Below are 16,511 nucleotides of genomic sequence, written 5' to 3'. Positions count from 1 at the left end.
GCAAAGAGGCACACCATCAATCATCGCCAAGGATATGATGTATCAGGCCGATTCGGTACGTGCAGCAGCGATTACATGTCCTCTGGTAGGAGGACATGTAATCGCTGCTGAACGTACCGAAGGCTGACACGGGCAAATATAAAATAAAACGGTGATGTTGTAGGAACAAAATAATTTGCACATTTCAGAGAACTCACTACATGCTTTGTGGGCGAAACAGAGTCGAGAAAAAAATTTAAACGACAATTCGTGAATGGACTTGGAAAAATAAATATAACCCGGTAAAAAAGGACAGCTGTAGTTGCGTAAACGGCGCGATCGAACCGGTGGTTAGGATCGTGAGGCGATCACCGCTGGCTTCACTCGGACTGCAACGTTTGAGGACAATTCTGCTAGCACCAAGCACTACAGTTCGTGATGGTCTCAACTAGATCCTAACCGCTACGCTCCTTCGCAGCGCTTCGAGCAAAGCCGCTTACGCAACTGCGCTGAACTTCAGGTCGTTTTGATCTGACTATGCCATCCGCTTCCAATCTCCAGGAGGAAAGAATTGTTTATATACTATTCCTGTTCATTGCCGAAGTGGAAGAGAAGGAAGTGACTACAACTGTACACAATAAATAAGTAAGCAAACAAATAGATAAATAAATAAACAAAGCACAGCCTCAACAAAATACAGCAAGTACGAATTCAAGACAGAGAGAAAGAAAGAGGGAGAGATAAAAGGTCAGTTACACAGACCACCGTTATCGATCACTCCGATGTCTGTACCCTCCTTCATGAATAAATACGACAGGAACGAAGAATGTTCCATTGGATCATAGAACGAGATTCTATTGTGCAGTTGAAAAAGTCATTTAAAAGATAACAAAACATAAAAATTGCATTGTACAAGGAACAGATTCCCCCAAACAAACTGCATCTGATGCAGAACTTTAGACTCCTCCTTAGACTCCTCTTCACCAGAATCAACCCACAACGTCATCCCAAACTATCCATCCAGACGATGAAGTAGGAAGCGAACTTTAATTTTATCCAACCATTATATTTCTTCTCTGGTTTTGAAAACATCAATTCGGACAGCGAGTTCTTAAGGAAATAAGCGATTAAAGAGGGGTCATACCTCCACGGTCATGTTTAATGTGCAAAACTGACCAACGGATGTGCGCTATCGAACATCAAACTTGAGTTCACTGAATCCGAACAAATATAACTCTTCCAGATCGAAGTCATCAAAAGAAAGAAGATACATCCTGCTATAACCAAAAAAAGCAATAAAATATCGCCCTTGCTAACACAAATAAATGTGCTGAAGCCAAATAAAATGTCCCAGGCAATACATTAGAAAAAGCGTCCAAATCCTGCGTTGCATCCTCCAAAATTCCGGCAAGTGTATAAAAGTCACACCCCCACCAGAGTTCCGCCAAGATTAGGCGTCAAGTATAATGTTGAATGCGCAAATTACACACATTCGCAGACACCTACTACATACAAAATAATATTTTCTGATTTCGAGTACTACGTGTTTTCAGTCTTCCAGTACCAGCCGCGTCAGTTTTTTTTTTCTAAATCTCGACTCTTGTCGATCTAAGACATTTTTCAATAAAACAGGATTCAGCTCATGCCTTCTCGTGTTGAACGAAGGCCTTTCCAGCCCGTCATCTGAAGTCAACATCGGGCCATGAAAGTGTACAAGAGATTCATTATCTGAGGTTGTTCCTAACCGAGTCAGTCGAACTCTAGCAGTTAATGAAACCAAAAAAGCAAAATTAAAGCAGCAGTTAACAACTTATCTTCAATCTACATCAGGAATGCCAAGCCAGTTTTTTTAGTACTATTTCGCTTTTCTTTCATATACAAGTTATAGTTGGGTCAAAACGACATGAAACACAGACCGTTGCGCAAGCGGCCGCGCTCGGAAGCGGTGCGGTAGAGACAGCGGTTGGAATCGAGGTGGGACCATGGCGAACAGCAGAGGTGTGTGGCGGAAGCATGGATCCTTACACGATTCCAACCGCTACGCTCCATCGCTCCGCTTTGAGCGCAGCCGCTTGCGCAAATGTCCGTGTTTCATGTCGTTTTGACCCGACTATATATTGCTCTGATTCTGGTGTCGTCATGAATGTATGACGACAGTACAATCAGAGCAATATAAAGAAGAAATGGTAAAGAAAAATCCAAAAAACAAAATCTCGTCGATGTCCATGAATATTCGCAAGAGCAAATAGCCGAATTCAAGGCACAGAAAAAGAACAGGAAGTTGCAGCTTCGGGAAAGTCGGTTTACAACTGTGAGTACTGTGATGCGGCATTCAACAGTACGAATAGGCTGAGCCGATACAGGAACGAAAGACGGTGGCGAACATTCACCACCATCTATTGTTTTGTACGCCATCTGCAGAGAAAACGTTAACATGAGTCGCATTGATAGTCTGTAGTTTTCACGATGCTTTTGTCCGAGTAATAGTTGTGGTTTACATTTTTATTAACTTTTTATTTGCTTTTTTAAAAATATTTTCGTTTTCATTGAATCTTTCTGATGCTGCTGAACCTGCATGTGTAGAGTCACTGTGAGCTCGCTGAGTGTGCTCCGCAACAGCATGCCGAGGACGCAGACGAGTTCGTGATAGAAACAATCTGTTTCCAAAATCTGCAATATTATCAGGTTGGCGTAATATGAATGGGTAGCGGTAGCGAGAATCCTTACACGATCCCAACCGCTACGCTACACCGCGCCGCTTCGAGCGCAGCCGCTTACGCAACTGTCCGTGCTTCATGTCGTTTAGACCTAACTATATGTGTACTACATTTTATAACATCAACAATGAGTGGCTCTTCAAATTGATCTTAGTAAAAGCAGACGAATTCTAGGTAACGGAAAGGAGTAATAGTGTGGTTAGTCGTCGAATTCCGTCTCACCCATCTCGGAAATGAAACACGTCCATCCCCGCTGAGACTACTGAAAAGTATGTAGTCTCGCTGTTAAGAGGTGGTCTCACCGTCCGACGAGTATATGAAGAAAATAAGAGTACAAGTAAGAGGAGGCCCTCGCACTCGCCTATACTTCATTACAACACAAGATATAGGGTAAATCACTCTGCATAACCGTAGAATTTGAAGAGATTGGTGAAAGGGATTTTCAGGAATATCGCTGCAAAGTATCGGATGCAGCGAAGCAATAGCACAAACAATCAGATTTATTGGATTCAGTGTCCAACATGCGAGGATTGGATGCATACCGAATGTATCAGCAACAACGTATGTCCTCATGATAGAACAGAATTGGGCAGAAGTGATGCATGTGGTTTAGAATTTATTTCTAGGTTTAGAATCATAAGAATTTGTATGCTTACTTATAATGGGAATGTACATGAAAATGTAATCCAACGGTACAAATATCAAAATTTGGCGAAGAAAATTGTTCGTGGTGTGACTTAGAACTATGAAATTTAAATATTCGTATTCATATAATGTATAAACTTTGTATAGCACTCGTGCTGGCGTCTCTTCCAGAGCATCCAATGGTTCGCATGATTATGTACATGCGACAACAAAGGATGACAGAAGGTACAGCATACGATGCCAAAGGTAACGAGAAAAACATTGAGAATAGAATATCTCAACGTAGTGGCATGCATTAAAGGACATAGTGTACATCGGGGAAAAACACAGTAAGACTGAATACATAATCGAACAGCATAAACATACAAAATACAGTCAACGTGAACACATAAGCGAAAGAAATTAAAAAAAAAGAAAACTGACCTGGCCGGTACTGGAAGACTGAAAACAAGTAGGAGTTGAAATCCGAAAATATTATTTTGTATGTCGTAAGTGCCTGCGCAATGCGTAGAGTCTGCACAAACACAGCACGTTTGACGCCTAATCCTTGGAACTTTGGTGGGGTGTGACTATCGTTCTCCTTCCTGCAGTGATTTTTCATTGTGGAGTTGATGTTGGACTATCTTCCTTGTTTTTTATCTTTCCTGGAAAGCAAAAGTTATCTGTTCCCGATCTCTTACTCTTGATCCTTGGTAATATTCTCTTCCTAGGTAACTTCTATGGTTCGTTTCGACTTCTACTTGAAGGCATCACCCCACGAATCTGAGGTGGTGCAGATTTCAGGTGGAGTATTCGTATACGGGATGGGAGACTACGGAGAGGAAGGTGATTCCGTCCATTTCTTGCTAATTGCCGTAAAAAACGGCCCGGAAGATACGGCTTCATTCGTTTTGGCGCACCATTTTGTACAAGAGGTTCGATTGGAGCGCGCCAGTCTTGTGCGGCGCCGCATCTTCCGGGAAGTTTTTTACGGCAATTAGCAAGAAATGGACGGAATCACCTTCCTCTCCATAGTCTCCAATCCCGTATACGAATACTCCACCTGAAATCTGCACCACCTCAGATTCGTGGGGTGATGCCATTAAGTCTTCCTTTTTTCAAGCTTAACCTCTGCCACTTCTGTCGATGGGTTGCTAGCACTCTAGTTCAGTTAACCACGTAAACCTGACTGTCCCGTTCTGCGCCCTGACCCAGTTTTTCATTTTGCGTTTCTTTTTCTTACCAAGTCTCCTGAAAGTACATGAAACTACGCAGAAAAACCGAATCATTGCGAGTAACGGAAACAGCGGAGGCAAATTTTGAAAAGAAAAAAGTTTTCTGTAATAAGATTAGTAAGTATATGGAAACATCTCCAGATGTACCCATGTTCTACAGTCCTTATGCCATGTTGAATACGTAGTTTTGATTGATTTGCATGAGCTGTAGCTAAGATTGGCATTGATCTTTGTTGCCAGCAATCGTTTTGGCGTCTTCTTCGTATGAGCCGGGAAAAAATCAATGCCATCAGTGATTTATCTTCTGCAACACCTGATCATCCTATAGAAAACATTCAAGCGGTTTTTATGTATAACATATCGATTATTACTTACCTTAGACGACGGGAATGATAACGTAGCACACCACTTCGTACCACAATTCAGAGTCACACGGATTTTTATGGGGGATCCTAGTGGCCCGCCCTGTACATCAAATTCCGGAAAGATCGCGATATGGAGCTTGTTCGATTGTGATCTCAATGCACTCATCCTTCGTGTTCATTTTCATTCTATTCCATTTCTTTATTTCTTTTTTTTTTGGATATTTAACCGAAAAGTCTCTTCTGGCTGTGCTATGATTCTAAACTCGAAGGACATTCATTTATTTATTTATTCACAATGGTGCACCAAAAAGAAAAAAAAGCGAAACACACTTGTCCAATCCAGAACATTTAAGAAAAATCGGCAAACTTATTGTCAGTAGAGTCTGGCGCAGTCCTTTCATGGCAGATAACACAACATTATCAGAAATTATGGTTTTACTGATCTCCTTCCATATTGATGACCAACTTTTCTTGTCAGTTAGTCGATTACACGTTTGGTATTATGTAAATTCTAAATTATAGTTTTGTGAGTCGACAAAGTTCAGACCAGGAATGTGGTAACGATATGAAAACGTATGTGTAAGGGATCTGGTCCAACGAACTTCCGTTGGTCGTATTTTTGCTAAGGTGTGTTATTGTTTTATCAGTTAAGCTAATACATCCATATCTTTCATGAATGAAAGATTTGGGATGAAAGCAAAGTCAGTGCTTAAAAATGGGCATTTTTGGTTTATCCCATACATTCGACCATACTTGGACGAAACACGCACACATCGTATCCCGTTCAGATCCGTGCAGCATCGATTGTTGCAAACTACAACATCAAAGAAATTTAGTGGGTGTAAAAAATCTTGGCTGCCTTTAAGTTTCAAAAACTCAGTTTTTTCTGTTCGCTGAGCATTTCTTTAAATTGATTTTATAAGTATTTCTCCAAACTGGTTTCATATCGTTTGGTTCCTGTATGTATGTGTGTGTTCAGTTTAAGAAAATTAACTTGATCTTATAGGATAGGGATTTCTAACGGAGCCATATTTTGAAGTGTAATTTATTTAAAGGTACCCATCGAGGAAATGGCAACCAATAATGAAACAACACCGTTAATGAGTGGATCGGAGGACGGAAATCATGTAGGTATGTTTCACATTTATACTCTAGTAGAGATAGTGTGGAAGTGTTGGTTTACCGTTGCTTCGTATGCTGTCATTGTTTGCAAAAGCAAAACAATTTGATTTTTTTATTTTAATGTTTTATTTTTCTAACATTTTAAACGTATTGGAGTCCAAGTCAAAGAACAACCAACGCTGGGTTATCTAACGGCCAACTTCTTTTTTTTTTCTTTTTTTTTTCAAAGAATAAGAATCTGACTCTCATGCGGTGGAAGGAAGATTGATGAGAAAAAGTAACACTGGAAATCATCTATGCATATGAAAAATTGTTTTGTTTCGAAATACCTGATCTTTTCCTGATAATGTCTAACAGTTGAAATCAGTATGGCGACAGAAACTGCGAGACTTTTGTTTAATGTAATGATGTTTCTAAAGAGCATTTTGCCGTTATTGCGGCCACACATTCAAGTTACGAATTACGTTTTCAGATTGTGCTGTTTATGGTCCCGTTTTACCCGTGTCTTTGGGCGATAAAAGTTTAACGGAAGGTAAGGGAATTATTGGCCCTGAGCTTCCCAAGGATGCCGGAAGAACGATTGGTCCCGAGTTACCTCCTGGATTTGTTACTGATGACACCGAAGTAAGAACATTTGATGAAGAAACAGTTCGATACAAATGAAGTACAGCTGGTTTTCAACGTTTTTCTTTTTTTCTCGCCTTCAAGTTTATCGACTCACAATCGGTGACATTAATAACCTCCTCAACTGTTTTGGAATATGCTTCATTTTTCAACATTCTTGTGTATTTATGTCCTCTAGTCGTGGAGCAATGGTGCTAGACAGTTCTTATCCTCAGGAGGACGATTGTTATGGGCCTGCGTTGCCACCTGCAGCAGAGAGCAATGACTCCAAACGTTGGATCGGCCCGTCGCTGCCACCTGATCTGGATTTGGGGAACGATCAAAACTTTGGGCCTACCCCAATTCAATCTGAATACGACGATATCGGTCCCATGCCTGTTGCTAACGTGGATAAAGAAGAACAAGCGTTAGAGTACGTTAAAAGACGTTTAGAACTGGAGTCAAAGAACGCTGAGGTGATTCCAACTGTTGCCATTGTTGTAATGTCTTGGCGATGTTGTGCACATGATTTAAAAGACCTCTCTTTTTTGCTTTCAGGAACATAAGCTAGTACGAGAAGAATGGATCACCAAAATGCCTAAACAAGGTCCCATTGCTGGTCTCACTGCTCGCACATTCAAGAGAACAAAGGATACCTCCGAACTCGACGAATCTTGGGAAGACACTCCCAAGACGAAACGTGTCATGACTCAGGTTCGATATTTAGAGCAGGTCTTATCCCTTTAAGAAATTAATTTTGAATACATTACAATCTTTCTGTAAAAGTCTTATTACACTTAGTCTACACTAGAAATTATAGAACGAGTGTTCTGTGGGCTATACGGCTGGTCAGCTGCTCCCAACTGTTTTGCGTGTACACTTAGTTGATAAGAAGTTCTATCATAACAAAGTCCTTTTTTTCGTTTATTGCAGAATTCTCCGGAATATCTCCGAATATTTTGATTTTCTTTCTTCCTCTTGATCATTCTGGTGGTGTGTTTTCAAGTTTTTGAGTAGTATAATAGCATCATACAAGTAAGCTCCCCATGGCCATCTGATTCTCTTATTCTTATTCACAATTTCTTTCGAAGGATAGAACTTCCTTCACTTAGAGCTGACTACTTGCAGGGAAAGGAGCCCCATAGCGGCTACCAAGAACAAAAGAAGGCTGTCACCGATCAGGAACATGAGGTGAAATGTTATCGGGGAATCTCAAAATATATAAATATATTTTAATTCACTTTTGCAGAGCAGCCCCCACGAGTCTCTCGTTGAAATGCACATGAAGAAACGTGAAAAGGCCAGTGGAACGAAGCTGACAGTACGTTAAGTTTGATATCAGTAGAGTACGAGCTGTATATTTTAAGGGCTGCTGATAGAATGTAAAATGACTCCAGGTCTTCCGAAAATGGCTAATTTTTGTCTGTATACTTATGTATTTATTTCTGTCGCCCTATTCTCCGCAGGACATTTCCAACGTTTTCCATTCATTTATTCTCTTGACATTTTTATACAAATGCACAAGATCTCTTGTATGGGTTTTCATTAAGAGATTAAATCAACTGAATGGGCGGAAATATCACTGTTGTATCTATTTAGACAAATTCTGGAGAAAGAGTGCCGTTCAATAGGGATCAGGACATGGGCTACTGCGGAAAACCTGCTGCTTCTGCTGAGGAATTGAAAAAACGGGCTGGTGAACTAAGTGCTCGGTTCGGATCGAAAAACTACCTCTAGTTAGTAGATACAGCCATTTATGTTCGTCTCCATTTTTTACCTTTGCTGTTTTTATTGTTTTTGTAATGACATCATTACCGTGTTCCGTTTGTTGTTAGAAGTCGCTATTTTATTGTTTTTCATTTCCTCTGGACATTTCTATTAGATAAGATAATGTTTATCTTTGAAGTTGATCTCATTCGCGAGTAAATAAATACGATTTCTAGTAAAACGAGTCGATATAGCTTAAACAAAGTGATCCTACATTTTGATCGTACTTTGCTCTCGAATGTATCCATCTCTGACATCTTCACAACGAATATAAATTCTGAAAGCATGGTATGGGGGACACCTTCGAAAATCCAACAGAAAAAATTCGAATTTGAGTGGTTGTGACCATCTATTCGGTGCTGTACATTTAATTACGGTTGTTCTACATATGATGCTCCGATGACCATTTCGCGAGGATTCATGTGAAGGAATATGATTTAACCGCGCTCAACTCAACCAGAGACTCTTCTTTGCAGATGGCGATTTTGTGGCAAAATTTTCGAACACTTCGACGAAGGTTTTGATTTCAATTTCGAAATATAAAAAAAAAGGAAATCGCCATAAATTGTGAGGTAGTAGACACGTCAGAACGTAAATGAGTAGCTGATGGAGGTGAACTAAGATGGGAATGGATAGCAAGTGTTGGAATAGGCATTGTTGAGAGACAAGGTATTGGACGGATGGGGAAGGTGTTAAACTTTTCAGGAATCTCGGAACGATATAAAGTCTCAGAATGAAATTCGATCACGTGTACACCGTTTCATGGCGCGGTGGTCATATTGGATTCAATTTTGCTCTACAAATCGATTGCTGCAGTGATTGCCGTTCTAGCATTTTCTGACAGCGTGTTTGCGCCTTTACAACGGAATTTTATTGATAATTCCGTACTTTTTTGGTTTTTCTATTTTACTCACCATATTCTTTTCTTTTTTTTTCGTAGCCGTGAAACTTTTGGCTTGTACAAATAGGTGCGATCTACATTGAGAACTTCATCCTGATGGTTCGAGCTTATTCTTCCGATAATTCTCCCAAACGTTCATTTTCGGGGCATATTATCTTCCTTTTAGCTCATTTTACCGTATATTTTCAGTCATTTGTGAATATACTCATTTTCTGAATCTTGTTTCATGTTCATAGTACTCGCCTTACTATCCATGAATGCTCGTAATGCTGAGGGTAGTCCTGAATCGGGCACAGATAAGGTCTAGTTCTTTAAATGAGCTGATGAGGTTTTTCTTCCCGAAGTCGCGCATAACGCGAATCTAGTTACTACCAGGCTTTTTAATATATTATTGTTTTTTTTTTGTTCTAGTTTTATGCCGTACTTTACTGAAACTTTCATTTCTTTTTCTGATTACACTGGACTTTTGCTTTTTTGTATCACCCGCGCATACACAAGCATATAAATGCACACCTTTTGTACTTGCACAAGCATACGAATAATTTATTATACATATTCCTGAGATTCGCACAGAGAAACCAATATATGGCTAGAAATTGGTAAACTTCTGTGTTGCGTCGTCATTAGAGGCGTTTTCATTGAGCTCACGCATAAATTCCAAGCTACGATCAAGTTCCGCTATGAAAAGAATATCGAGATAAACCACGTATGCTACACATAAAATTGGTGGAATAGCGCATAGCAGAACTATTGACGTAACGAGTAAAACTGAAACATACATGTATAAATGAGGTTGAGTTGTATATGAAACGTTTAAACATACCTATTTGAGGTGATATTGACTCTGTTACATAAATAGCGTATACCAGTGATGCACTCTTCTCAGATCGAAATAGCGCAATTGCAAAAAGACCGAGAAGAACGAGGTCGTAAATAAAAAATACCACCTAAACGAAGATAAAAGAATCGTAATCGTGTCAAAATCTCCATCTTAAAGGCGTCACCCCACGAATCTGGGATGGTATGGATTTCAGGTCAAGTATTCGTATACGGGATCGTAGATTATGGAGAGGGAGGTGATTTTGTGCATTTATTGCTAATGGGGGTAAAAAACGGGAAGGAAGATACGACTTCGAGCGTTCCGGCGCGCTATTTTCTACAACGAGTTCAATTGGAGCGCGCCAGCCGTGTGCACGCGCCGCATCTTCCAGGCCGTTTTTAGGACACTCCACCTGAAATCCGTACCACCTCAGATTCATTGGGTGAGGTATTTAAACAGCCTAATATCTGAATTCATGAGTCTCTGATTGGGAAACCAATATGGAGAACCAACCACGGGACAATTTAGCTTAGGCATTATCATCGTAGAAAATTTCAGTTTGAGCAATTTTATCTCATGATATTTTCCGCCTAATTCATAAATATTCTCATAATCCATGCCTGCAAAAAGATGAAAGGCACCAGACACAATTTGCTCCCTCGAAAAGCTCCATAGATGGTCGTAACAGCAACCGAACCTAAACGAAAATTCGATGTTCACTGAAGCGATCAGTGAATTTGAAATTTAAAAGAAAAAGTTTGCCTTACCTAGTATTATGATGGCGAACATAATTGCAGTAGCGTTACCAAAATGTATCATAAACATTAGAATCAATGCATAAAATGGAATTACACCAATACTAATAATCTTGGTGAGAAGCTGAAATAGGGGAGTGTTAAATTCACTAGAATATGTATTTTCCTAGATGTATTTACAACATTATGCAATCTTTTATACCCATTAATTTTTATATTCTTCAGTGGCAGATTAACTCTCTAAAAAGGTTGAAAAAATCCTATAAAAAAAGTTAACTAAGATGAAAAATGCGATTGACTTGGATTTGCAGTCCTATTTTTATTAGCGCTTTTCTGAGTACTGATCCTTGAATGTTTTGTGTTACGATGAACTATTCTTTGTTCGAAATCTCTTAATCGAAGCAATTCATCCATCCCTCCAACCTTTCGCTAGCGCGAGGTCGAACAACCAACTTGACAGATGGTGCTATGAAGCAAAAATGCTGAGAAGTTGAGTGAATCATTTTCAAAACAAAGTAAGTACGGGATTTCCAAGCCAATCCGTGTTAAAATTCAAAAAAAAATCCCTATTTGTCTTCAAACGAATCAATCCACGTGGATTATCTCACTTGCTTCATTTTCCCCAGTTCTCAAAAACGTGTAGTTTATCAAGAAATTAGAAAATTATGAATAATTTAATTTATGTTTATTTATCGTTTCATTTCATCTTTCACTTGTGAAAACATCCTAAAAATTTTGTCCCTCAAGAGAAGTTAATTCTGGTGACTTTTGTGTAATTACGAACATTGTGGCCGTGCAAGTTCCTGTCCATTAAGAATGTCGATTCCGATGCAATTACGATTAATTTCGTCGTGTATCAGCGACTTTCACCCTCGCTTTCTGAATTCCAGGAAGAAAAAAAGCGCGGAGACTTTTTATGTCAGCAAACATCTCGTTTAGTTGTCGAATTCGTGGTGCTTCCTCTGGCTTAATGCTAATTCTGAAACGTATCCTGACGTCTGTGTGCCAGAAACACTAATTCTCAGAGAAAATTCCACCGTTTACTTTGGCAGAAAAATGGTATCATATTTTGTCTGAAAAGGGAGTTTATGAATAGGTATATCTAGCTCCAGAAACTAGTATGACAATTGAGTCACTTTCATCCAAAAACTGAATTCTTGAATGGGAGAAAAAAGTCATACATTTCTCACAAGTCAATTTAGCAAGTAGTTGTAGATGGTCATTTGTTTGTTTCGGATGTGAAAGTTCCCCAAAATCATGCGGATAATCTAGTTGCAGTAACCCAATTCCATTATGAGTTCGCTAAGTAACATAATATTCGAGGAGATATGTGCCCTAGAACTGGTATTGAGTTCTTGGAAACGTACTACACTCATACATAGCAAAAGGTCAATTTTTGAATAAATTTACGGAGAGGGTTGTTTTGAAATCTTTCAAATGCGTAAGTGCATTATTTTCACGGTTTTCTTTTGTTCATATTCTTTTCGTGCAAAGTCGCAGTGGAAAGGACTTCATGTGACATTCCATTGTCCTGGGATGAATTTGCAAAATTCTGCAAGAAGTGCAATCTTTTCGAGCATTGAACACAATCACCTTACGTTCTACTAGAAATACTGCTGTTTATTTATTGATAAATATAGAAATATATTTATTATTTTTTTATTTCTATTATATTTATTGATACGTGTATAGAAAAATGATGAAAATAACCATAACAAAATTGTAGGCGAAAGTTTGAGAATGGAAAGATGGAAAGATAAGGATCTAATCATAATCTAAGGTATCTGAAACAGCTTAAAAATAGCGTAATGTTCTTATAATAAAAGAATGTTCTTGACAAGTTCTGAGGTTTACGTCCGAATAAGTCGTCACTAATAATTGCTTTTTCATTCCTTTTCAACATTGCTCCTTTCTGAGTTGGACGTTTCGTCTGGGGTGGATATTTCAGCCTTTACGCCTTGGCGCATAGTTCTCACCATCGCTCTACTCACTCAGCTCTTTGTTCCCTTGGATTTCCACATTTTCTCGCACTTTTTTTTTGGAGAAGCCCCCCCCCCCCAAAAAAAAAAACTCCAGTGTTCCAGAAGTCACATAAAATTCGTTACATTTAGAACGCTAATTTGATCAGCTTTTCAGTCAGTTTATTTTTCTGGATAATGTAAGAGGGAAAAGTAGAAGAAAGCGGAATAAAGTAGGGCGAGGAAAGTCTCTTGTACGTTAGCTAATTTTAGGTATTCCTTGTGAAGTTTCCTCTGAATTCCCTTACAACCACATTTTTTTGCCCCTGTCCATTTTCTTCCTATTATTTAACCTTCAATAGTCAGTATCATATTATTGATGAGATTATTTCATAAACGATATGAATTAGTGTGAGGATTTGCTTGTAATTTTTTGTCAACTTGTTCCCATACATTCTTGGGAAAACAATAGGCATATGAGAAATAGCTTTGGCTGTATGTTATTATAAAATATGGCTAGAAGGTTGTACTACTGTGAAAGAGAGGTTGTAATTAAAACGTTTACTGTGGGGTACATGGCAAGGAAATCAATCATCTCATGGAAAAGGTTTGCTTTTTCAGGTAGCGAAATCCAAAACATTTCCCTCAGCCAAGAAAAGTAAGCAATAGATAACTCACAAGGACACCGTTTTCAAAAAGAAGCGCGTGCAAACGAGTCTTTGTCAGCTACCAGTAGTAAATGCTAAGTTCTCAGGCACTTAAATGGCAAATATAATTAGAATGATGTAATATAAAATATTAAAGTTGTATTAAATTACCAGAACAATTTCGTTCACAAAATTACGACTTTTGGCATTTCTCGTATAGAATTATGCGCGCATGCAAAAAAATTGCAAAACGTAGGGTTGCGTTATCACTTCATTATTCAATTTTATGTTGATTAGCTTCATTTCTACGGTTAGTTTTACTGTACAATTTAAAATAATTTTTTCTAATACGTAGAGTTCAGAATTTGTCGAAGAAACCATGTAAAAGTTGACTTCAAACAGAAGATCCTATTAAATTAGCCAAGGCACTAACCGCAACATGAATCCTTCCGCCACAAAATGCGTAACTACCATTTTCATAGTTCTGTGAAAGTAGGGTAAGATATTCACGAGCAATTGGCACCGCTTCTCTGAAATAATCATATAATCAAATTTAAATACTACATGTATCTCTACAAATATGTTAAACTCTATATGACTTAGTATTTATCACCTTGAAATCTATAACACAAACGTAATGCAGATTTTTGCTTCTTTTTTTGCGCTAAAATTAATCTCCTCTAGAAAAATTTTACATAGTAATGGACAAGAATTAAGAAGAAAAAGAAGTCTTTGGATAAATCCGACAATGATCATCCACGGTTTGTCACACATAACATTGTCGTATTTTCTACGATCTTAGAATATTCTATATGTTCTTCAGTTCTGACAATCATTCCAACCCTTTTCTTTCTTTTCTATCTTTTCCTTTCTTTTCTTTTCTTTTCAAAGATTGTATCATTCGAACATTTCTCAGCATAAGCACACTTACTGAAAACAGCTAGAATTAGCACATTTGTTAAAATTTGTCTTTTACTGATTCGAAATTAATTATTAAAATTTGAAAATAATTTGAACTCTCACATATCGCTCGATTCGGACTGGCGTAATAATGTGCATTGCGCTGACGTATTAGACATTAGTTTTTGGCATCGATAGCACGTGGATTAAAACCTGATGAACAGAATCCGATTAAATTTGCAGTGTTAAGAATATATGCACAAGAACGGAAACATTTTTCGCTTTAGAATGAAAATCTCTGAAAATATTTGAGTAAAACGTAAAATAGCTGAAGATTGAAGAAAGAGTTCTGTAGAGGTTCGTAGGAAAATGGAAAGAACTCAAAAAGATGCCGGCGGTTAAAGATACACCATGGGTCCGCCCACTTCGACAACTGGGACGGATTGATTTTTGGCATGAATTCGATGAAAAAAAAAGAAAATTGTGTGCTTTTGTTCTCTATTTGTCATGCTGCTTCCTTTCTGTGACAACACCATCTACCGTGAAGGAATAAATTTGTTCCACATCTCCGGATACAGCCAGCAAAATCAGAATTTGATTTCAAACCACTGTCTGTTCTCCAACACATTTGCGGAGTCGAGTTTGAAAAACCAACAGGACAAAAAATTTAAATACAACTGGCAAATAAAGATTTTATAAGAATCTGAGATTTTATTGCGAAAATTACGCATAATGGTTTAATTCTTGGTTTTGAGAGCAATAGGAAAAATTTGAAAATTCTCTTCGAACATTTTTTTTGACAGAACTAAACAGATAGAGGTATATAAATTTAAAAAGGAAATTTGTAGTTAAACCCATGCATAATGTCAAATTATTGCATAATTTGTATCTGCACTACATCTGGATAATCTGATTCCTCATGTTTTTTTATTTTATCTTCTGTGACTGACTAAAAAAAACATTTTGATAAGTGATTCTAATGTATATCACGCAGTTATCACTGAACAGTACAAATCTTTTACCTATACCTATCTTTACGAGTGCTATGGGAAAATTTAGTTTTTATCTCGCAGTAATCTCGTCTGAAGAATTCATCCATACATTAGAATACTTGTGCTACTTCCTTGAATTTTTCCCAGCCTAATCTCTTTGGGATTCCGTGAATACGAATGATGCTGGCTAATCTTTGCAGAGCCCCGATGATGAATGACCGTTTACTTCACAAAGCACATCGACTCAATTCCAGAAAAAAAAAGGAAGAGTATCCTAGAAGTAGTTGCAACAATTATTATGTTTTGTTAGTTTATTGTACTTAATTAACCTTTATATGACAACCTGAGATGCAATTTTGTTTGTTTCTCCCGTGAACACTTTTCATTCTCATATAAATCTCTTACATTATTACGTATACTGTAGCTGGAATATGCGATGTGGATGTGCGAAATTTATTTGCGCAATTGACATAACATTTAAAAAGGAACAGATTTGAGTCGATAAAACGAAAAATAAATTTTCATACAAGGAATTCTGGGGAGGTTTTCTCCTTGTTACTATGGAATCGGGTTCAGACGGCGAGACTTCAGTAATATATATCAATTAGTGATTTTTTGTTGATCTCCAATAAAAACACGGACTATTTCTGTCTCTCATACACGTATACTGTCACGTGAGATGAACGTATTCTTTCACGGTTATTTGCACCTGGCATTACATTTTTTTGTTCGATGCAAAAACGCCAAGAGAAAATCGCGCTACTCAATTTTTCGTTTTTCAAGGAGCGCTACTCAGAAATGTGGACTACTTCTCGAAAAATGAACTATTAAAGTGTGCATTTGAAGGATTTCCTTGTTCGGAAATGACCTCACGGAAACGATTACGAACGAGGACAGTGTTATTTTCGAGCCCTCATTCAGTGGGGATCATTTATTAAAACTCAGAAGAAGATCACTTATGTAGTGACGTGGTTTCAGCATAGTGAGAGTGCATTCGTACTAATATTCTCCAGAATATATAATCAAAATAAAATAAGTAAGAAATAAAGAAATTAACATTACGTGCTTGCGCACTGCATGATATATTTGCAATATTTATCTTGAAGTAATATGAGCTTGATAGTTT

At 38.0% G+C, this 16,511-nt stretch overlaps 2 protein-coding genes across 3 annotated transcripts; one reads left to right on the top strand and one right to left on the bottom strand.

The window, feature by feature from the left end:
* Positions 1–3,012: 3,012 nt before the first annotated feature.
* RB195_021116 (uncharacterized protein) lies at positions 3,013–8,382 on the top strand (the record flags this gene model as incomplete). Of its 2 annotated transcripts, XM_064207694.1 has the most annotated exons (11): positions 3,013–3,086; positions 3,143–3,322; positions 3,489–3,566; positions 5,274–5,397; positions 5,976–6,051; positions 6,515–6,666; positions 6,882–7,121; positions 7,204–7,359; positions 7,774–7,836; positions 7,895–7,966; positions 8,245–8,382. In XM_064207694.1, 11 exons carry the CDS (start codon positions 3,013–3,015, stop codon positions 8,380–8,382), a joined length of 1,353 nt encoding a protein of 450 aa, XP_064063576.1. The 2 variants fall into 2 exon arrangements, with proteins under 2 accessions (XP_064063576.1, XP_064063575.1); XM_064207695.1 differs by lacking the exons at positions 3,489–3,566; positions 5,274–5,397 and adding an exon at positions 5,505–5,547.
* Positions 8,383–9,902: 1,520 nt separating this feature from the next.
* Positions 9,903–14,572, bottom strand: RB195_021115 (uncharacterized protein; the record flags this gene model as incomplete). The annotated part of the gene is made up of 6 exons (XM_064207693.1): positions 9,903–10,081; positions 10,137–10,260; positions 10,754–10,830; positions 10,901–11,012; positions 13,927–14,023; positions 14,517–14,572. 6 exons carry the CDS (start codon positions 14,570–14,572, stop codon positions 9,903–9,905), a joined length of 645 nt encoding a protein of 214 aa, XP_064063574.1.
* Positions 14,573–16,511: the final 1,939 nt, after the last annotated feature.

Source organism: Necator americanus, chromosome X (assembly GCF_031761385.1).
Source record: "Necator americanus strain Aroian chromosome X, whole genome shotgun sequence".
NCBI classification, from domain to species: Eukaryota; Metazoa; Nematoda; class Chromadorea; order Rhabditida; family Ancylostomatidae; genus Necator; species Necator americanus.
The sequence above is the reverse complement of the archived record's forward strand: the minus strand, read 5'-3'. Positions and strand labels throughout refer to the sequence as shown.